General features: G+C 39.5%; 1 protein-coding gene across 5 annotated transcripts; it reads right to left on the bottom strand.

The window, feature by feature from the left end:
* Window positions 1–793: 793 nt before the first annotated feature.
* On the bottom strand, window positions 794–22,660 carry wipi1 (WD repeat domain, phosphoinositide interacting 1). 5 transcript variants are annotated; one of them, XM_029508898.1, is made up of 13 exons: window positions 22,298–22,657; window positions 21,091–21,173; window positions 20,179–20,348; window positions 17,659–17,755; window positions 16,665–16,762; window positions 13,862–13,954; window positions 13,174–13,244; window positions 11,887–11,994; window positions 9,543–9,707; window positions 8,810–8,917; window positions 8,389–8,519; window positions 8,165–8,265; window positions 794–3,116 (listed from the first exon to the last, which is right to left on the bottom strand). In XM_029508898.1, the coding sequence occupies exons 1-13, from the start codon at window positions 22,384–22,386 to the stop codon at window positions 3,108–3,110; spliced, it is 1,323 nt and encodes a 440-aa protein (XP_029364758.1). In that variant the 5' UTR covers window positions 22,387–22,657; the 3' UTR covers window positions 794–3,107. The 5 variants fall into 5 exon arrangements, with proteins under 5 accessions (XP_029364758.1, XP_029364757.1, XP_029364755.1 ...); XM_029508897.1 differs by lacking the exon at window positions 794–3,116 and adding an exon at window positions 3,153–6,807 and having other exon boundaries at window positions 20,179–20,345; window positions 22,298–22,660; XM_029508895.1 differs by lacking the exon at window positions 794–3,116 and adding an exon at window positions 3,153–6,807 and having other exon boundaries at window positions 22,298–22,659.
* Between the last annotated feature and the right edge of the window lie 734 nt (window positions 22,661–23,394).

Below are 23,394 nucleotides of genomic sequence, written 5' to 3'. Positions count from 1 at the left end.
GTAGAATTCAAAATCCTTCTTTTAACATATAAAGCTCTTAATGGTCAAGCTCCATCATATCTCAGAGAGCTCATAGTTCCTTACTGTCCTAGTAGGCCACTCTGCTCTCTAGATGGAGGTTTACTTGTGGTTCCTAGAGTCTCCAAGAGTAAATCTGGAGGCAGATCGTTCAGTTATCAGGCTCCTCTTCTATGGAACCAACTTCCAGTATCGGTCCAGGGGGCGAGGCTTAAAACCTTCCTGTATGACAGAGCTTATAGTTAAAAAGTTAAAGTCCTCTACTCTTTAGCTATGCTGCTGTAGGCCTAGGCTCCTGGGGGAAGGACTGAGCATCTCTCTCTCTCCCCCTCTCCCGCTCGCTCCCTCGCTCCCTCCTGCATGTGCTGATAAGAACCATGCTTCTTAAAAATCTCTGTTTCTCCCAGTCCCAAGCATTTGTACTGCATTAACTAACTCTCCCAACTCCTCTCCCTGTCTCTCCCTGTCCTCATCCTGCAGGTGGTGACTCATCGCCATCTCATGTTCCTGCAATGCCTGCTGCTCCCATATCTTCATGAATTCTGTACTACAGCTCATCTCCATGAACTTCATGTAGCAACATGTTCCTGCCTACACCCCCCCCCCATGCCTCTCCCACCCTGTCTCTCTCTCTCTCTTCCACTCTCAACCCAACCGGTCGAGGCAGATGGCCGCCCCCCCCCCTGAGCCTGGTTCTGCTCAAGGTTTCTGCCTCTTAAAGGAAGTTTTTCCTTGCCACTGTTGCCAAGTGCTTGCTCACCGGGGAATCTGTTGGGTCTCTTTAAATAATTTTATAAAGAGTTTGGTCTAGACCTGCTCTATATGTAAAGTGCCTTGATGTAACTTTGTTATGATTTGGCGCTATACAAATAAATCTGATTTGATTTTGTCAGGTCTGAGGAAGAGCCAAGCAATCAACAAATCAGGAAAAATTATCTCAAATAAAAAAAGAGACAAAAATGAAAGCTTTAATAACATGTAGGGCTGAGCAGGCACTGCGTTTCATAAAAAGAGCTTACTAAGAAATGGGTGATGGAGCAAACTGACAGGGATTGAGTTTTCAGTTTGTGTTCACGTCCTGTTCCCTCATGAGACAAGACACAGCCTTCCCTGCCCTAATCGCCTGTGTCTGGTCTCATCACTGTGTATTTCAGTCTTGTTTTCATTCTAGTCCTTGTCAGTTTGTCATTGCCGTTATCATCTATGCCTTGTTTCATGTCTACAGCCTCAGTGACGTTTTTGGTTTTTCTTATTAAAAACATTTATTTTTCATTGAAACTCTAGCAACTGAGTCCTCACCCCCACAACTACCTTGACACAAACCCTATATTAGTCCGCCAATTTTAAGAAGCTCAGTTGAGCAGAGTGGTACAAAGACAAATTTCAGAGATAATCAGATGCTTACCCAACCAAAGTATATTGCAGAAGCATCTTTCATTAATTGTAGAACGATGTATAAGAAGATAATGAAGAATATATAACGTAGATCTCAAATTTTTGCCTTCAATTTTGGCAAACAGAATACAAAAACACATTAAATACTTTGTAAAGCCAGCTCAGACAGGTTTTATAAATAGCTGCAAGGGAACTGACAATGTAAGAGGAGTTCTGAATTTACGAACTATTGCAATCAAATTAGCCACCCTCTCAATGCTTCTCAGCCTGGATGATGTGAAGCCATTTGACAGGGTTCATTACTAATTTTTTTCCCAGCTCCAAGAGCAATCTTCTTTACCCTCAAAGGACCTATATAAATATTTTCAAACCTGACAGTACATTACAAAACATCCAGATTGCAATTATATGAAAAGAGAAACAACAATATAGAATCTTCTTCATAAATACATGCTTCATAACGAACAATCAATGACAGAAAGTCTGTGTCAGCAATAACCAAGTATTTCACATGTATATGAAAATAATGTTAGATGTGGCAGAAAATACTTTGCAAATCAAAAAGCAATGGTAAATGGAGTTAAATACCCTTGGGAATGATGATACCTGGGAAAATACAATGCTTATAAAAAGTATTCATCCCCTCTTGGATGTTTCAACCTTTTATCACTTTTATAAATGAAATCATAGCCATTACAATTAGTCTTTTTGACAACAATTTGCCAAAAACAAAGAAAGAAACAACATCTTTAATATCAAAGTAAATGATTAAGCATTCACCCTCATCAGGTCAGTATTTAGTAGATGCACTTTTGGCTGGAATCACAGCACTGATTCTACTTTATGTGGATCTGTGATGATATGTGGATTCCAATCAGACTCGTACATCAGGACACAGCAATTTTTCTCCATTCTTCTTTGCAAAACAGCTACTTTAGGATTGGGAATGAACAGCTCTGTTCAAGTGCAGCCACAAATTTTTGATTAGATTGAGATCTGAGCCTTGACTTGGCCACTCCAGAACATTCACCTTGTAATCTTTGAACCATTATAGCTTTTGCTGTATGCTTGGGACCATTGGTTTGCTGGAAAATAAATCTTCTCCCAAGTTGTACTTCTCTTGCAGATTTGACTAACTGTGACACCGCTGGTATCAACTAGTTGGACCTCTGTTGAATTAGATGAGTCACCTTAAAGGGGCGGGGGGCCTATTTATGCAAATTCTTATTTTATGCAATATATTTTAATTAATTGACTAATTATTATTATTATTATTATTATTATTATTATTATATAATACAGATTATTTATTTTGTACAGGTTCATTCTTACTCCTTTGGGGTTATGTCTTTGTTTAGTTTTTTTGAGTGTTTTATAATCTTGTGCAATTAGCAAAATTAGCTTTACTTGTGTACAAATGATAACAGGCACTAACCTACACCTCCTGGCATATCTCCAGGAGACAAACACAGAGACATGAATGTTAATGCAATTAAATACAATACAGAGTAAAAACAAAACTATTAGTAATGTAGGATTATATTAATGTGAAAAAAACTGTTGCAACAATAATACAATTTAACAAGATATTTGTCAAGTAATACAGCTATGTACTTTGTAGCTTTATTATGGCCATGTTTCCTTCGACCCAGTCACAAGCACTTCTCCTGGTCACCTCCAGCTCCACTGTGGCATCAATTAATCTACGAAGAGATGACACCTGTTAGTTTGTCGAGTACAGTTACATTTTGTTGTGTGAGTTTATCAACTGCAATAACAAGATCGCAAGCTATTTGGAATCACTTAGTTTTCTGTGTAACGGTCATAAAATATATCTTAAAGTGGGTTCTGGCCAAGCCATTCCAGAAGGTGGATTTTCTTGTATGTGTGGGGCCTCCTGAGCATCAACAGGTGGAGCCATGCTGACATTATTCTAGAAGAGACCTTAATAAACCTGGGACTTAATTTTCCCCTCAACAATGTGGAAGTGTCTGGGTCCAGAGGCAGCGATTATTCAGATCCTGATGCTCCATCCACCATGCTCCCTCAGATGGAGGACGGTTTAATTTTGGTCTGCAGAGCTGAGTGTGTGTTGCACCACACGTAGCACTCACTGTATGTGGTTAACATAGGGAAGTTTCAGTCTCATGAGTACATCAGGCATGCTCCAGTTGTGTTGTGAAGTTTGGTGGTATAGCAGCTTCCTTTGTGGTATCCATGGTCGGGCTCCATGCTCTGTGATGGTGGTCTCCTGAGAGATGTGAAGCAGCTCCAATGATTCTTTTAAGCCTTCAGCAACAACTCTGAAGTTCTTGGTGATGTCACTGCTAATGTATGTTGAGTTGTTAAGTCATATTGTCTAGACTTCTATGAAAAAGAGAAGCATCAGAACTGACTAATCTCCTTCTATTAAGTTTGTCAGATGCTGGACTGACGAAGCGCTAAACTTCACACTAAGTCATCAGCTTTTCTTCATCTTTTGCCTGTAAGATCTTTGTTTTGAGGTCTGGTTCAACAGCTGATGTTTCTCTAAATGTCAGAGTTTTTATAAGTCTCTGGCCTACAACCTCCAGGCAAGCTGTAATAATCTTAACACCATTCAGCTTCTGTTCCCATCATTAGCTGATAGAACAACACTGTGGATGATCGATGATTTCAGTAGGAATGAGAACGATTCAGTAAATGTTTTTTTACTTAGTGATGTTGGAATCACCTCACATGTGCTCTGAAAAGAACAACAGAGAAGCCTACATGTCCCTCCAAAAGCCTTGTCTGCCTGTTTGAAAACGGCGCAGGTGATAAGGACACATGGTGGCCCTCCACCTTTGCTTTTTCCCAGGCTCTAGTTGCAGTAGAGAGCTGTCCCAGCCTTCTTCTCAACCAGATCGCAAAAGAGAGCAACATCAAACATTTGGATCCTACCACCAAAAAACCTGGGTCACAGTCTTCAACTCATGGGACGAGCTGTTTTCTGAGGACAACATGGACCGCTCGACCGAGCCAAAGAACGTGTTGCGGACACTCAGAGCCGATCGCTCTCTCTTTCCATTTAATCCCTCACTCTGGAGGAGTGGAGCACTAAAGTAAGAGGCTTATGTTTGGGCAGAGACAATTAGAATAGTGTGCATTGCAATTTGTTTTACTGTGTCTTTTGTTTATTTGGGATTCAGTTTCGTTTGTCTGCTTTGCTTTGTTTTGTTTCCCTTAACTCCCATAAGTTGTAAAATTGTTGTAAAAGTGATTGAGCAATATCACTGCTCAATACCTGATCTGTGAACTCTGTTCGCCAGCTTGGCTATTGTGTGGTGATATTGTAACAATCAACTCACGTGACGTCGTCTGCGATCTCTTCCCCTTCTCTTTTCTTCCCCCACACACATTCACACGTGGCAATCAGTCGCCATCTTGGCCATTGAAGACATCACTCACGTGACTCTCCGGCCATCTTTACTGCTTACACACACACATTGTTACCGCTATTGCTATCACCATTGCTAAGGCTGTCGCTATTCCTGTTCCATTCTTATTACATGTGCGTTATATGTTTTAGATTAGTAGCTGATGTGTGTCATTGGATAATCAAACTATAACAGCCTTTTATCCAGCTTCATGTTATTTTGAATAATTATCACTGTGAATAAATTCTGTTAGAATTTAAACTGTCATTGTTTGGGATTATTGTGACTGTAATTGTGACAGTTGCTGGATTCATAATGGTCAATGCCTGATTTCACTCCTTCTGTTAACCTTCTGAGGCTGTATGTTCAGTTTGATAATTTGGACATTGGTTCCTGGTAACAAGGTGGTGCCCCGAAATTCACTACTTATAGTAAACAGTCTTAGATGTCAATGATCATTTTCCATAATCATTGATATTAATCGCCAATCTCCAAATTGCTCCTACTAGTACACAACAGTGATCTGATCTTATTTTGGAATTGCAGCTGATTTCAAAGTGGCAGATAAATACACTATTTAGGAGTAGAACCCTGTGTTGTTGCCCTTCTCTGAGCTGAAAAGCTGTTCAAACACATCAGCTCTTGCTATATCTGCTCAAGTGGTTCTAAGTTATGTATGATTGAAGTAAATTGAATTTCTATGACTGATGTACACATGACCCGTGGACAGATTGGACACAATTCTAATAGTCAGACATGTAAAAAATAATAATGGCATTTTACTTTAATGTAGAATTGAGGCAACATGCATATAACATAATCTGCCAATGTCTTCAGTCTCAGTGTTGTTCTTCTTTGCTTACACTGGGGTTCCTGGAGTAGTACACAATTGTCATTACTACACTCTTCCAGTGAAGCCCTTTTCTGCCATGGAGTACATAACATTGCTCCATCTGTCCACTTCTCACAGGGAAAGCTTAAGCATTATGCTTCAACAGAAAAAGACTATTAAATCAGCTGGATCCAAATTTTTGGCATGAGTTCATGGTGGATCCCTGAATATACTATCGAGAATAAATTTTTTTACATTCCAACTGCATGAGGAGAATAATAGGATGTGAGAGGCTGCAGCATATAAACTTAGCACAAAAAGGTAAGGAAATTTGTGTTTGGTAGGTTATTTCTTTGCTGTAACAATGCTTCTTGGTAATAAATCTTATACTGTCAGAAAGCCTGTCAAGTTTCATGTCTTTGGTCACGAGTCCAAGTCAAGTCTTAAGTCTAAAAAAATAAGTCTGTTAAGAGTACTGTACAGCTATGTCTAAGAAATTCAAAGCATTTACTGTATTATTATCACTCCAGACTAAGTTACAGTAACAGTAACATTACATAGCTGATGCGAAGCTAAACATGTTTGCTAATCATCCATATATGCTAATGTGACTTTATGTAAGTTACCGATCCAGGTGAGTTTTCAGGTGCCTGATAAAATTTGTAATCAATCCAGCGTCCTTAATTTTGAGACAGTCTGCACTTCGTTTGTTGATGCCATCTTTTTCAAAGTTTTTATAAACAACCTGATGGCAGCACCTGTGAGCATGGGCCCTGCTACAGTGGTCAGTAGGCGTCTCCTCCAAGAATGCATGCCACATTTGACTGATCTGGACAGGGCCCATGCAATAGGACCACTTCAAGGTGATGCTCTGAAAAACTTGGTTTTGCAGAGTGAGCCCAATCACCAAAATGAAGGCCAAGTTCCATACAATAGGGGATGTCAGACTCACCCTTTTCCTCACCCTTTCAGCACTTAGGCTGTCTTCTCGTGATTTGCAATGAAGGTTAGTAATGGTATTGCCGACGGCTCTCTGCCTAGACAATCCAGAAAAGACTGCACGTAGACAATCTCTGGTCTAATAGGGCTGTTAGGAGGCCTGCCATGACCACACTTCACCATCAGGTCCTTTTGCGGTGGTGTCAGCAACATGTGCACTTGAACCTGAACATGTGGAGAGGAGTGTTACGTTCAGCGATGAGACAGAGTGACCAACACAACCACATTGGCTGATTTGCGACAAATGCTGGTTGAAGAATGGGATGCCATCCCACAGCAGTGTGTGACCAGGTTGGTGACCCGCATGAGGATGAGGCTGCCGTGGCTGCTTTTGGTTCTTCCACACGCTACTGAGGCTCCTGTTTGTTAAATGAAGAAATTGCTAAATTGCCAATATGCCTTGTTTCTTCAAACTCAAATAATTAATTCCACCGAACCAGAGTCAATGGCAGAATAAGCTGTTTGGCATTGGCAGAAAAAAATTTGCACTTTTTTTATGGGCGTAATCCCCATACTCAGCTCTGCTGCTCATCCCATTAATGCATGTTCCTTACAAATGTGGCACCATTTAAAAGGGAAATAAACAGGCTTTCTGACAGAATAAGATTTATTACCAAGAAGCATTGTTACAGCAAAGAAATAATCTACCAAACACAAATTTCCTTACCTTTTTGTGCTAAGTTCAAAATATTTTATCATTAATGGCATAGTGGTTAGCGCTGTTGCCCCACAACAAGAAGGTTGCAGGTTTGGTCCCTGGGCCTGCGGCCTTTTTGTGCAGTGTTTGTATTTTCTCCCCATGTGGGTTTCCTCCAGGTACTCCAATTTCCTCCCACCGTCCAAAGACATGCATGTTTGGGTTAATTGGTGACTCTAAGAGTGTGAGTGTGAGTGGTTGTTTGTCTCTGTCTCTGTGCGTTGGCCCTGTGATGGACTCGTGACCTGTCCAGGGTGTACCCCACCCTTGCCCAGTGTGAGCTGCGATTGGCTACAGCACCCCCGCGACCCAGAAATGGATAAGTGGTAGAAAATGAATGAATGAATCATTCAATTGAGTGAAAAAATGAAATATGATGAAAAAGATTTGCTTTTTATTTTGTGTAATAAGGTTTTCCTATTTTTCTAGTCTTTCAAAACCCAGACTGAGAAGAGCCACCACCTAAATATATCTATTACTGATAGTATATTATCATAGTATATTATGAAAGGACTTTAAGTTCTACTTAACAAAGACCTTTGACTTCATGCTGCAGCATATAAGATAAGATTGTCACTGTAATGAGTCTCAGGAAGAAACAGTCCTTTCTAAAGATATATTAAAGCATCCTGATCATCCTGAGACTTCTGAGCATCCTTGCCAGTTTATTGGGTACTGGACCAGTCCTGTACCCAATAAACTGCGAAGTTGACCATTTATTGTGAGTTACAGAAAAGCAATGACTTTCTAAGCCTGATGTTTGTACGTTGTATGTGTTGGAGGAAAGCAAGGTATATCTGACAGTTAGCAATTCTGGATGCTCACAGGAGGAAACTCGTTCTCATCGTCCAGGCACACAGGTCCAGCAGCAAACTCATGCTCTGGAATGACTTCACCTTTCTTGGCCCCACCATCTTCAGAATAGCCTAGGTTAAAACCGATGAGACAGGTTAACAACAAGTTCAAATGAAGGTAAAGTTGTACAGCACAACCACTGTAAATGCTCACACACAATACAATATAAATGAGAACGGTCTGCGACAACTAACCAGTGAGGGTTGCAGTTAAAGGTGTACAGGCTGGTAAGGCAGCAGTTGCAGCATAGGTTGGAAAGGCCTGGGCAGGTCTTGTAGCCTCTGACCATTCTCTTCCATCGCTGTCATCATCACCACCAAAAAGCCTACGATTGGAAGACAGAAAAAGAAGCATGGACATAGGTGGAAAAGATGCCACTCATCTTCTGTTTTAGTTAATAATAAGGATGTATTTTTAGTATTATTTAAAACTCCATCAGCAGTCTTGTTTGACTCATTATTTGTTATTTCAATGACAATTAATAACCATCAATTCTATGAACTAAGAATCTCACTGGTTGAATAAGCATAGTGTTGGCCACAGCACAGAGCTCTATTGTTCCTCCTTCTTGTTAGGCCTGATGCTGAGTATCTGTTCAGCCTCTGTGAAACTCACCTGTGTTTGTGTGCCAACATGCACTCGCCTCCATCCTGTGCATCCACATTATAGATGAACAGGTGGCCATTCGCTGTGGCCACCAGCAGCCGTGGAAGCTTCTGGATTCTAAAACATCAGGTTGAGTTTCTCTTACACCTTTTTAGAATAGTTATAGCCACACACATTAGTCCATTCCTTCAGAAACAGGAGCAAAGTATTCATTCATTTATTTACACTTCTTCACCCTCCAAATGGGTCAGTTATTATGTGTCAAACAATATCTAAATCTTCAGCTGCGTGCGATGGGAATTGGGAATAGTATTTCACGTTATTATTAAGAACAAGTCAAAGATTCAGTTTAATATTTGATCAGCTGTTGGTTTTTAGTAGCAACAACATTGCTACAACATTTGGACACTGGAATAATGGGGGCTTCAAAATATTGATTTCATCTGCATACAAGGTTATACTTAACATGATTTTACTCTTAGTTATAGTAACCAAAAAAAGCAAGTCAGTGTTGGCCGGCATTTGCATGCACCCTCGTACCCTTTTGCTTTGTCATTAAAAACAACCAAGAGATTTCAGTATAGCATTTCAGTGTAATATAGAATTATTGCCAAACAGAAATCGGTTGCAAATGTTGACTGAATATCAGAATTGCTCTCTAAAATCTCTTCTCTTTCAACATTGAAAAACACAATGGTGTGTACTTTAAAAGTGCAGCACATGAGAACAGACGGACACTCACATAGCCAAGGTGCAGGCATTCCTCTGGCCAGAGGGGAGGAGGTGAACAGTGGCAAATGCCCGGTCTTGGGTCATTATGCCAGATACCTGAGCAGGGAGGTAGCTGCTGGCTGCTGAGAACATCTTGCCCATGTAAGCTGTCCAGGTGGCAGACTCATCCCCTCCACTGTATACAAAGCAATAATCTTGTTTCAGAATAAATACCACCAACACCTTGATTTATACTTTGGTGATTGAGTGAGTTTTATTTTTGGCCACAGGCAATGATGTGAATCATTTACATCCATTGGTAAATTAATTTGTAAAGCTGAGAAGGATTTGGACTTTGTCTGGTTCATTGTCTGATCTCATACATATATATATATATATATATATTAGGACTGTCAAACTATTGAAATGTTTACTGAAAATAATCTTATATTTAATATGTGTTTATTTAAACTAAATAACAGGTGTGGTGCACAGATTGCAATTTATAGATTAAAACAAACAAACAAAAAAACAAAAAAAAAAAAACTAAACAAAACAATCATATTTAGAGACCACTCTTTTTCTTTATTTTATTTTATTTTTTTTGGATTACTGTGGCCCTTTAAATTTATAATCTTTTAGCCAGCTGCTGAGACAGACTCACTTGTTTATTTGTTTATCGGAGATGAGAGCTGACCGTTTCTTATGTTCAATGTTACCTGGAGTGGTGAGATATTTATGAGCCAGCAGTGTCAGCTTTACATGGACTCCTGCATGAGCTGAGCACTAGTTATGGAGGTATTGATTCCATGGTATCCATATATTGATACTCCCACACAACTCATTTGACTATCGATTACTCTAATGAAGTATTGATACTAATTCATAAATGTGTAACAAAACTGCATGTGTCACTTCTGAATTTTTTATTGTAATTTAAATTCAATTCATTTAAATTCATCAGTATTAATGCATTTGTTTTGACAACCCTAATATATACCATATTTTTCGCACTATAAGGGTTACAGTTAGGGTTAAAATAATTAAATTTTCTCAAAAATTGGCAGTGCTCCTTATAATGTGGTGCACCTTAAGTATGAATTCTTGTTGTGCTTACTGACCTCGAACCAATTTTATGTGGTACACTATGCTCAAAAATCTGTCAAAATGTTTCAGTGTGACTTTGGTGACCGCTTGATGGATTGTCAACATTCCCAGCTGACACAGGGACGCTGTGTTAACGGTGGTCCTTGGTTGGATATGGAATATGCATATATGCAACATCAGACAACATTAGATAACTAATTATGTACTTCTGGCAACCAACCATCATCCAACATTTAGTCAATGTTACCTTTCTGTAATTAGACATCAAGCCAATGTTAGGTTTTTAATGTAAACCAAATTTTCAAATCCATATCATAGTTATAATCAAATGTGGGGATACAACTTTGTTCCGTCGTCACACTAACCTCAGGTGTTTTCTATCGCTGGCGACGATAAACCAATCAGAGAACATATGCAGTACACTGACCTCCGCCACTTTTTGTAATACCGGTAAGTACTGTGCTTCGTTTATATGTTTTATCATGCGCCTTATGTATGAACATAGACCCATTCATTGATATTGCGCCTTATAACCCGGTGCGCCTTATGGTCCGCAAAATACGGTATATTCCAACTTTTGGCTTCCCATTATCCCATTTATCCGGGCTTAGGATCGGCACAAGAGTACCATTAGTAGGTGCCTCATGGCTGGGGTTTCTTTTCGGGTCATTGAACCACGGTCTCCCACATACCAAGTAGGTATACTCATCACTATACTAACAAGGCCTCATGTATCTGTATCTGACAGGGTTTATTCAGTATCTCAGGTGGTTATGTTAGTGAGCCTGTTTTGATTCCAGCTGCTTCAAATTGCAGAAAGCTTTGACGCATCTCAATAAATTCCACGTAACAGTCCCAACAGAAGTATTTCTGTCACAGAAACAATTGTTTTTTCTTCTCAAACAGACAGGTGTAACAAAAAAAGCAAACCCTAATAAAAAAAAAAGTGTTGCATTGAACAAAATTAGCTTGCTTGGACTGTATATGGCGGAAGTAAATATGACTGTGAAACTAACTTAACACTGTGACCATTTGAATGCATAAAGGGAATTTCAGTGCGGTTTTCATGCATGTGAGCCAAATATCAGTCAGTCAGTTCTGATGTAAAAAGAAAATATGTGTGGGTTCCTCCTTGCATGAATTCTGCACATGCTGCAGGACCGCATGATGGGACAGGAGAGGACAGGGCTACAGCTTCTTGGTTCACAATAAAAGTAATTGTGTATGTATGTGTGTGTGTGTGTGTGTGCACGTGTGTATACATGTACCTTGGTCCTACTTGTTCCAGTTTAAAGATATGCACTGTCTCTGTGTTGCTGGAAGCACAGAGGAACTGGCTGTCTGGGCTAAAGGACAAAGAGTTTATACTGACGTACCTGCAGACAAACAGACAGATACACACATAACCATATACACAAATACAGATCAACTTACACAAACACTTGACAATGTGATCAGTAATTTGAAGCAGAGTTCACTGTAACTGTAACAACCATATTAGCAGAGAATTTAGACCTCATGGGTCTACTTGTTCGAAAGCAAGTCTGTAATCCTTGAGGATTTAAGCCAGTACTTCTCAATTATTTTCTGTTACGCGCCCCCTAGGAAAAAGAAAATATTTCGCGCCCCCCCACTCTCCGCCGCAACTATAAATGGTGTCATTTGTCTATAAAATTGTTATAAGTACACCTTTGCATGACATTGTATTCTTATTATCATTAAAGAAAATAAAAGAAAAGTCCTGTAGGATCACAAACACCCCCCCAGCATTGCACACACACCCCACTATTTGAGAAGCACTGAATTAAGCCAACATAGAGGTGCCTTTTATTACTAATCAGTAACTAGGATGTCCTCAAGCCAAGATGCCAAGTATGGCTGTTGCCAATTGTTTAATTCTTGACTAAAATGGTACTGCTAAGTAGGACTAATTTGTTGAATGTAATTTGAGAGTTGGCAGCATGGTGGCATAGTGGCTAGCGCTTTTGCCTCACAGCAAAAATGTCACAGGCTTGATTCAAGGGCTTAGAGCCTGTCTGTGGAGTTTTCTTGCCCTCCCCATCCCTGCTTAGGTTTACTCCCGTATTCCAAAGACATGCACGTCTGGGTTGATTGGTTACTCTAAATTGTCTGTAGGCGGGAGTGTGAGTGGTTGTTTTTCTCTGTATGTCTATGTATTGGCCCTGAGATAAACTGGCAACCTGTCCATGGTGTACCCCACCCTGCCCAAGAATGTTTGCTAAGATTGGCTCCAGCACCCCCCTTGACCGTTACAGATAAGCGGTAGCAAGAGTGAGAGTGAAAGAATTAAAGATGTTCATAAAAAGATTAAAACATGATACGAGATACAAAGAAAGAAACATTTAAGAAAAAGCAGGTGCGATACATGAAGTGGAATTGGCCTGGTACAAAAAAAGGTCTTCTTGTTGGTGAATTTTTATATAACTCACCAGATGAAATTTTATTTAGGTTTGATTCTTAACTGAGGGCCTATTGAGGCCAAAGAGCCAGCAGGAACAAACAGATTACCAAAGGAAGAATGTGTTAAATCTGACCTCTTCATGCCCCGACGAAACTCAAACAGACGCAGGCCCTCAGGGATGGAGAACACTCGGATGATGGTGCCCTGTGGAACCAATGCTCTTCTTTATTTACTTTGGTGCAGAAGATATTGCATGTTATGGCAGAATGGACATATTCAGTGTCTATCCATTTATTGTAACATAAATAAAACTCTACCGCCCAATTAGCCCCTTGTACTACAATGCTCTACTCAATAATATAAAAGCTTTGAAAGAAAACGTGATGATGATTTTGTTTTACAAAACAGTTACAAACAATAACAAAAGAAGGTAGTGTTTGTAAAAAGCTTAAGGAGTAATTAACTTCAGTGTCTCATTGTATAATTTTCCTTGCACAAAGGAATAGTGAGAAATTGCACGAAGCAAAATTCAACCTTTGCGAAAAGTGAATCCAGAGCAGATTTCATGGAAATTCAACCTGTTTGAAAGTGACATAATTCAGTACTAGTGACATAATTCAGTACTAGTCAGGGAAAATATATGACCAGTGATTGGAAAGGTCAGGAGATCAACAATCACTCTCTGGGTCATCATTAACAGGGCTGGAGTGTTGGCTGAGCAGACTGCCACTCTGGGACTAGCTCTTGCCCATTTGATGGAGTTTGTTTTTCAGAGGTATGAATCTTGAACAGGTTGGTAGCATCTGGTAGGTCTTTCTTACTCTTTCAGAGGCGCTGGCCAGTTTGGTGGCTGCTGTGTTGAAGGCGAGAGCTGCCACAGGACTGTCATGAGCTGGGATCATTGTCACTCTGCTCTGAAATGGGAAGAGGATGACGAGACAGGTGAAAAGACATTAGGGCAGAGACAGCAATCAGAAAAGGAGGGAAAAACCGGGAAGTAAATCAGACAGCAACACAACAAAACCAAGACTTCAAAATAAAACAGATCCTGACAGCTATTGTCACTTAGATGATGATGTTCTGTCTTGTGACTATGTCAAGTCCGGTGTACCATATTACTCTGAGCAATGGAGCTCCATTGTTGAAAACATTTCACTGACTTACTGTGTTGTACAGGGTGACATGTTTCCTCAACACCGTAAACATACACAACATATAGTTTTGTCCAATCCCACAGACACTGTCGTCTAAATGTTCATTATATAATATAATTACTTGAAAATAGCCACCAGAAGTTCCTGTTCTAACTGTGCATTTAACAAGGCTTTTGTCAAATAAGGGCCATGGGATTAACCAAAACCCCGACAGTCCAGACACCTCTCATGAAGAAATGTTGGTTGAACTCTATTTTTGATATTAAAACAGTATTATTTTTATATTGAAAACAACAGCAGGCGTGGCAAGTAAACCTACTGTTAATTCAACCTGAAGAAATGTTGGTGGCACTTTATTGTGTACTGTTTATATTGAAAATGAGAGCAGAAGGTGAACCTTCTGGCTGCACTTCATTCAAATAAAAGGTTAATGATATTAATTGTTGTTTGATTGTTTATAATATCCAATAATAATATAATAATTAATTTAAACACGATTTCCTTACAGGATACAACAGGGATCTCTGAAACTTCGGTCCAGTATCCAGGTATTTATTTCAGAGTCACACTGGTTGAATTTTTGGCTAAAACGTACTGAATCGATTTCGAGTCACTGTGTTGATCGAATATAGAATCGTTCTAAATGAAACAAGATCGTCCTTGAATCAAATTGGCAACCATGAATCTTGATTTGAATCAAATCGTTGTTAAAGTGAATCGTTACACCCCTATTTAGAACATATCCTCAGCTGCTGCTCAAAGGCCTTGGGAGATGGGTGGTACCAGTGGCGCCATGACAAGGTTCTGCGGGCAGTAGTGGATATTGTCTGTACTGGCATCAACAACAGCGCCCACTGGTAGCACCCCTCCAAGTGTACTATCACCTTCGTCCGAGCAGGCGACAAGCCCAGCCCCCTAAGAAGACCCGGGGGGGGCTGCTTGCAATGACAAGAGACTAGCAACTACTGGTAGACCTTGCAGCACAGTCCCTACATTGGGTCCTGGGACTCCTTGGGATCTGTGGACTGCACAGATGAAGAACACCATGGAAGCTGTTGAAAAGGCTTCACATTGGCTCTGGTTGAGGAGGGTGGATGCGTGGTGTAGTGAACAAAAGTCGGGGCCTGATTGCCCCCCCCACTGGGTCACCCAGGTGTCTGATGTAACACCCAAAACACCCTGTGACCCCGGTTACATCACTGAATATATGTCCAGTTTGCACCAGAAGGTGTATCTCAGTATATATTGGGCTACAGAAATAATATTTGATTTGACTTTAACTGTAAACCTAGCATTGGCCTTAAAAAAAGAAGTACTTGTTGGGCTCTGATTTCAAGTTTTTCCAAAAATGTTAGTTAGCACTAAGACAAACAAACAACTTGCCCCAATCTTATTGTGCATGATGAGTTCCTTTCTCTGACTGAGTTCACATGGACAGCAAGCAAGTGGTTAAGGTCTTCTAATACACTTCCAAGGATAAAGAAACCACTGGAAATTTGAACACTACCAAAGTTAAAAGTATACAGATGTTTTCTGCACTAAAAGACAAACGTCCTGATTTATATAACTGCTAAGATTCCCCTTCATCCCTTAAATTTCATCCTAGATCTTTCTTCTTATCTTATCTTTCTTATCATACAAAATGCAACCTTTCCCAACAATAAAAAACTTGAGGTTGCAGGATAAATATCCTGGCGTATCTGGTGTCACAGACACAGCCATAGCCAGGGAGAAAAGGGTGTCAGAAAAACAAGTATTGGAGCAGTGAGAGAAGATAGGATGACCTGAAACAGAACGTCTTCAAAGAAAACGGTATCCATAATTTCCCCTGAGTCAACTTCAGCTCTGACAAAACCTTCAGTTTCAGGTGAGTGCTCTTTAGTTAAAACCAGTGTCAAAAAAGTTTGGAAACACTGAGCCCTCTCTTACACCCAGTAGAAAACAACACAAAGTTAAATGCATTCTATTTTCAGGCCAATGTAGCTTTCTTCTCCATCTATTTCTTACATGATATAACCCCCCCCCCCCATCAGATCTGTTGACATGCTGGTCTTAAGATCAGGTGTGGTCAGGAGGTTTGTTGGCTTTCTGCTATCTTGAGGCAAGAGCAACTGATTGTGTGACTGACCATCAGAAACCCAGTTTTAAGTCAGTGGTGCAGTATTTTGTTGTCACTTTAAAGGTGCATGGCAGGTACTCTTAACATCATATCATAACATGCAAATGATGGCTGAAAACTAGAAACTAAACAGCTCCTCATGGCAACATTGTGTATGTAGTGATAGCTACATACACAATGCCAAAATTAAGATTGGTGATTTCTTAACAAAACTGTAGGCTACAAATTTACTGTGCGAGTCAATAGATACTAAATGAGAAAGATTGAAAATGACCTGCAGAAAATTGTAAATTGCTGAGGCACAAATGGCAGTTCAATAGCTGAATTGTCCTGCGATTATATGTTGCTTACCAAATTGTTGGCATCATACACTATGATCTCTCCAATGGTGGCATTGCCAGGGTACGCCAGGTAAGAGCTGGAATGGTTGACAGAAAGGGCAAAGAGACCTGCAAGAGAGAAAATGGAAGTATAGCAAGGACAGAGAACAACTGTTACCTTGTACTAGAATAGTGGCCTTGGGCAATTGATGGCTCACTTAGAAATTCAATCAGTTTGTGGGAAAAAGATTAAGAGGCCTAACTTATATCTGGCACAATGAACTGTGCCACAATGTGGCAAAGTGCACAAAAAAACACAATGAACACAAACTGCAATTTCCCAATCTGGGATAAATAAAGTATCTATCTATCTAGCTATCTATCTATCTATCTATCTATCTATCTGTCAATGCAGTACAAAGTTCAAAGCCCGTCTTTCCTAGTTTAAGACTAATGCAGTAGGCATCATCTCATATTGGGCCCACACGGTTTAAAAAATAAAACCATCCCACCAGTCTTATTATGTGGTGTTGAGGTGTGGATAGTGCTTGCCCTGTGCACTTGGCCATCTCTTAACTCTCAGGGTGCAAAGCATTGCTTTAATGTGTCTTAATATGTGAGGTCTGGACTCACTGGACAGAACTAGACCCATTGTTCTGTCATCATGTGATCCAACCAACACAAACACAATCTAATTAGGTATAAATGCTATTGCATTATAATAACTATGCAGCAAGTTAAAATTGTGCCTGGTTTTCCCAGGTGAACCCATGACCTTGTTGTGAGGCAACAGCGCTAACAACCATGCCGCCATGCTGCTGTTTGTCTCAAGTTATTTGATGCAATTGTCCTATGAATGGAAAAATCCTATTGACTTCATCTCTGGCCATCCCATTTCTTATATTTCTTCACCAGTCAGATGTGTTTTTAAGATGTAATAATCTTAGTGATCAAAGTGTTACTATGCCAGAAACGAATGACAGGAAGGAAAAAGCTAGCTTACATCTACTGGTAGCATGTCTTACCTGAGGGGTTGGATGGAGTGTTGAGCAGAGTCTTCAGCAGTTTCAGGTCTTTTATATTGTGGATATAAATTGAGTCTTCGAGGCACACCACAAGTCTCTGCAAATTTACAAAATGTACACAGTAAGTTAAAATTTAGCTCATTATAGGACCATATGTCACACCAACATCTAACATCTACAATCTGCCCATCTTACAATGCTGTGCAGTATTAGTTTTAACAGCAAATTTAGATTTAGTTTTATTCAATCTTTTGACTTGAATGTCCCTTAGCTTTAGTCACAATTTAACTTTACAATTTACACTTACTATGTTGTTTTAGTTGACTAAATATCACTAGATTATAGTTGACTAAATCTGCAGTAGATTTAGTTGACAATAATATAGTCAAAGTTTAAAAATTCTTTAAATTTGTGTTGATTTTCTGGAGTCATAATTTCTACTAGATTAAATTAGTCCTATACTTACCTGTGATGGAATGGAAGTGCAATACTGGCACAAATACATAATTGAAACACAAACCTGTTATTTTTTGTTTTGTTTTACCTTGCTTGTATTTTTCTTTTAAACAGCATCTCAATAACAATAAGAAAATAAACAATGAGCAGTAGACCTAGAGGGGTATTCCATCAACATCACATAAGAAAGCCTGGTTCATCTGATGGATCCAGACTGAAACGAGTGCCATCTCCCAATCAAGCCATAAGTTGTTCCACTAACTCAACCTTGCTTCATCAGGCTGTTTCAAACCAGATTTACATAGCTTGGTTTTGCACCTGTGCTAAGAATAGTAATAATCTAGAGAAACCTATCAATTGATGCAAAGAGGCAAAAGTTAGTACAGAGTACAGTTTTTTGTTTTTTTTTCCGGTGGCAGAACAAACACTTTATGAAGAAGAAAAAGACATACTCTCAAAAAGAGACAATACATTGTCACTAATAAGATAGTAAGGGACAAGGCTTGGCAAACTAAAGTGGGTGACTAAATGTCTTTGTTGTGCAAGTTTACAACAATAGTTTCACATTACATGTGTATAGTACTTTGTAATATCATATCATATCATCGGAAGCGTAGTGCTGTCATGTCAGTAAAAGAAAAAAAATCTGTATCATGTTATAAGCATTTCACATTATAACGTGATATTGTCACATTATTACAATATATAAACTTATCACGTTATAGTGTGATATTTTACTGTTAGAACAATATACCATTTACCATGTTATAACCATGTTATAACTGGATAAGTTCATTGTTAGAACAATAAACTTTTCACGTTATAATGTGATAATTCATATAACCCTGTTATAACGTGAAAGGTCTCGTGTTTGAATGAGGAAATAGAGAGGGAATATGGCTGATTTACACCATTTGATCAAGTTCTACTTCATGCTTGGGTTGAGACATGGGGTGGACATGCGCACGGTGGATGATATTGTGATAAGTATGTGTACACTACGAAGGTTTTTAAAAAGCATGAGACTGTACGGAAAGAAGAATGAGTCCGACCCTCTGGAGGTATGTTGTTCTAACAATAAAATATCACGTCATAACGTGATGAATTTATATATTGTAATAACGTGAAAGTATCATTTTATAACATGAAATGTAGAACAATGAAAATATCACTTTGTAACGTGATACTGATGTTTTTCTTTTGGGCAGCACTACACATTTGTATGACATTTTCTGCACAAATAAACTTTTTTTTTTTTAATCAAACGAATGAACATTCAGATCACTAGACTAAGTGGTTATATTATCAGTACTGAAATGATGAAAAATGGGAAATATTTCTGCCTATTTTCTTCTATTTTAATTTTAAACATGGTCTCCACAGGTCTCCACCAGAAAAACTAACATAAGCAGAACTGGCACTGAGCTCCAACAAGGGAAAGTCACAGATTGAAGGAATAGAGGGGTGTACATCATCTCATATAATTTTTTTTATTTTCCAAGGGGCTTGGGACCAGTATGGTGAAGGTATTGTCCACTAACCTCCTTCCACTGGGGTTGTTAGTTGTAAACACTAATGGAATGGAGTTGTATGGAGGTGCGATTCACCACCGCTATTAATAATGACATTGCACGTGTGGCTTATACCATCAAGTAACAAATTAAAACAAAACTTATCATCATAATAAACACACAACAGCCTGATAGGAACTAGCCACTAAAGTTACGTCTTACACTCACAAAAAAAAAAAAAAAAAAACCTTTAATAATAACACATACACTGTGCAGAATTTCCCCACGAAGCCATAGTTTAGGGCAATCATGGTTTTGTACTGCTCTTTATTGGATCAGAGTTTACTCTAGAGTCCCTAATTTACTTTTGTAAAAACTTAAATGCAACACTGAAATTTCTTGGTGTATCAAAAGGCCTGTATGTGTGGGTAAATTGTTAATAAATTCATTGTCAAGCCTGACAGACAATTAATTCTGACAGAACTAAACAGTATCCTAAAGGCTGTTGTGACAAAAACAGCTACGTTTGTGGATGTGAAACAGGGTAGTTCACCTGTCTGTTCAACTTGACAGCAAGGATTTTATTGGGGTAACTGTAGTTGCAGATCTCTGTTCCCTTCTTGAAATGGTAGATGTTCATTCGCTGCGGCATTGAGATGCTCACCACGACTACTAGACTGCTTGAGAAGAGACGCTCCACGATGTAGACATCTGGAGTCTCTGCTGGGGAAGAACAGGAAGCAGACACACAGGAAAAACATTTTCCTACATATCGGCATAATAGACAATGTCTGTAAAACTGTGCACAGGACACCTGTAACTGCACATAATGTCAGTTATCATATATCACACCAAAGCATTTTTGGTTTTCCACTTTGTTGTAGCTGTCGTTTTTAAAGATATGATTAGGGGTGTATATTGGGGGGCAGCAGATTGAGTCAGAGGTACCACAGACCAAGATAATCAGAGGCAGCCAATAAATCAGTGCATGAATGGATTAAGAAAGAAACATTCTTAGTTTGTAGATCTCTGTCTCTGGCCTGTGTCCTTCAGTGAAATGTGTAATTGTGCTGGTGAATCCCAACTTTGAAATTGGTGGAAATGTTGCAGCAAACTATTTCCTATCAAGAAAGAGGCACAAACTTTGGACTTTACCAATTTGCCTTTTAAGATTTTTAATATTCAAAACAAGTTTATGTATTTGTGCATAAAGATCTTATAACACAGTTACAAAGCTCTATTCCAAGACAATCATATCATGTTGTTATCATGTTGGACATATCAACTTAGTCAAAATGACCATTCTACCAGTATTTTTGTACCTTTTCCAGGCCTTTCTGCTTTTTATTCCTGAATCCTTTTTCCAACATCATGAACATCAATAATGCTGAATCATTCCTTCATACCTATGGCAGGATAAAAAAAAAAAACACACTTAAACAAGACATAAAAAATGCATATTTACCACTCTCATGGAAGCAGTCCAGTTTGTCTACCATCGTCAGAGAAAAGAGTTTGTAGCCAGTCTTTGTTCCCAAAGCCAGTGACCTTCAATACGCACACGTAGACATTTACTATCAATATGACTGTTAGGTTCCAATTTCTTATAGCATTTGCCTCACCTTCCGGTATAACCTTACTTTGTATACACTTTCAGGTGGCATGGTAGTTTAGCTGGATGGTGTTCAACGTGTTTGAGACATCAGGGCTTTTTTACACCAGGCATTTTCATAATGGCCACCTGCACTTTTATTCCCTTCTGTCAAATTAGTACATTCCTGTCCTGTCTTATCCTGCCTCTTGACAGCAGTAACCCTCCAATATTACACAGTAAAAGGAAATCATATTTTAGATCTACTGTTGAACACTGTGTCATCCAGCTTTCTTTCTGTTGAACTCAATTTTGTTCAAAAAAATTAAAAAATTAAAAACATTGGAATGAGATGCCATACAGAAGAAATGGAAAAACTTCAGTGTGCTGTCTTCTGCTGTTTGAAAATTGTTAAGCAGACATTTACAATACATTTACATTACATGCAAAACATTTCAGAATATCCAGCACTTATCTTTCTGTTTCAACAAACTTTGCTACAGAGCTTATTAAACATAAAGAAACCTTCTGCAATTTTGTGTATTATTATTATTATGCTGGCAGTTTTGATACTTACAGTTTAAATGCCTAATAAATTATTGATACTTCATGTATTCAGCTGTTGCTTGTGGTTTAAAACTCTATGGTGATGTGATTTAAATTCAAAATTCATATTCAAAGTTCAGGTTTCTGGAACCCACTTTTGCAACACTTGCATCCTCAAACAGAGCATAATGGCTTTTGCAACACTACCTTTCTTTGACAAAGATAGTTGTGGGAGGTTGATTTTGTCCAACAGTGGTCATATCTTAACTTTTAGGTCTCAGATTAGGTATTGAAAAACACTGAGCCTTGACGTCAGGTTGCATGTGTTTGGACAGCCCAAGTGGCACCAGAGGCCAACATATCCTGAGCTATTTTCAAATGCAGGAGCGAGCTGATTGTTATGAGGACATTTGGTGGAATGTCCTGCATTGATGTAGGAATCTGTTCCTGTTTTTGAAAATGCATTTTTCCTCGCAGCATTTGGTTTTAAATACACATCTATACGGGGCGGAATCAGATGAGAGCAGATGCTTACGTGGAGTCTTGGTTGAAAGAGGCGAAGCCGAACAGGGGCCCTGGTCCGTCCAGTCCGCTACACCCTCCGGCTCTCTCTTCTGTCTCCATCCCGATTCCCAGCAACCTCCTCCTCCCCCTCCGCCCTGGATCGGAGGCCCGGGATCGGCGGCACCACCTCGCTCGATGTCGGCGGAAGACGGCTCCAATATGGCAGAACTGAAGGCCGAGTGAAGATGAGGGTGGGCGCCCGAAGTAGAGCAGAGAAACTCAAAGACCGATGAGTGGTTGTTTGGAGGTCACTGAACCAGAGCCTGGAGGAAGAGAAAAAGAAGCAAAACAAGAACAGCTGACGAGGTGACGTCAGCTTTCCGCTTTTTACGATTGGCTGATAGTGTGGACGGAGTTGTGGGCTTTTGTTACGATTGGCGAGGAGGGTTTGTGTGCATGTATCTGTCTGTCCCACAATTATGTATGAACAAAATGAATGATTGTAACTTTGTGTGTGTGGGTGTGTCTAGCTGTGTATAGCTGTATGTGTGCGAGTATCTGCTTGTATATGTCTTTTTGTCTCTGTGTGTCAGTAAATTAGCTGCTGTCAGAGCTGTCTGTCAAGTCTTTGCTCACATCTACAGTAAAGGCAAGACAACTTTTGGCCTCAAACTAGTGCTATTTATAGCAAAATGTTACCTCCTACTAGAAAACCTCCCACTGTCGGTTAATGCAGTTGCCTCACAGCAAGGTTTTGGGTTTGATTCCCACCCTGGGGTCTTTCTGTGAGGAGTTTACATGTTCTTTCTGTGCCTGTGTAGGCTTCTTCCAACAGTCCAAAGACATGCATGTTTAGGTTAACTGGTGGTCTAATTTGCATGAAGGTCTGAGTGTGAGTGGTTGTCTGTCTCTGTCTATCTTTATGATAGACTGGCAACCTGTACAGGGTGTACCCCACCCTTAGCCAGCGTGAGCTGAGATTGGATCCGGCACCCCTCCACAACCAGGAAACGGATAAACAGTAGAAGATGAATGAATGACTGAATGAATGAGTTTTGCATCATCAGGGATTTTCTTCCAGACTTTTTGGGGGCTGAGGCACCCTCCATAATAACTACTGAAGCCAAT

The sequence above is a fragment of the Echeneis naucrates genome, chromosome 8, assembly GCF_900963305.1.
Source record: "Echeneis naucrates chromosome 8, fEcheNa1.1, whole genome shotgun sequence".
NCBI lineage: Eukaryota > Metazoa > Chordata > Actinopteri > Carangiformes > Echeneidae > Echeneis > Echeneis naucrates.
Note: the sequence above shows the minus strand (reverse complement) of the source record. Positions and strands in the feature narration are given on the sequence as shown.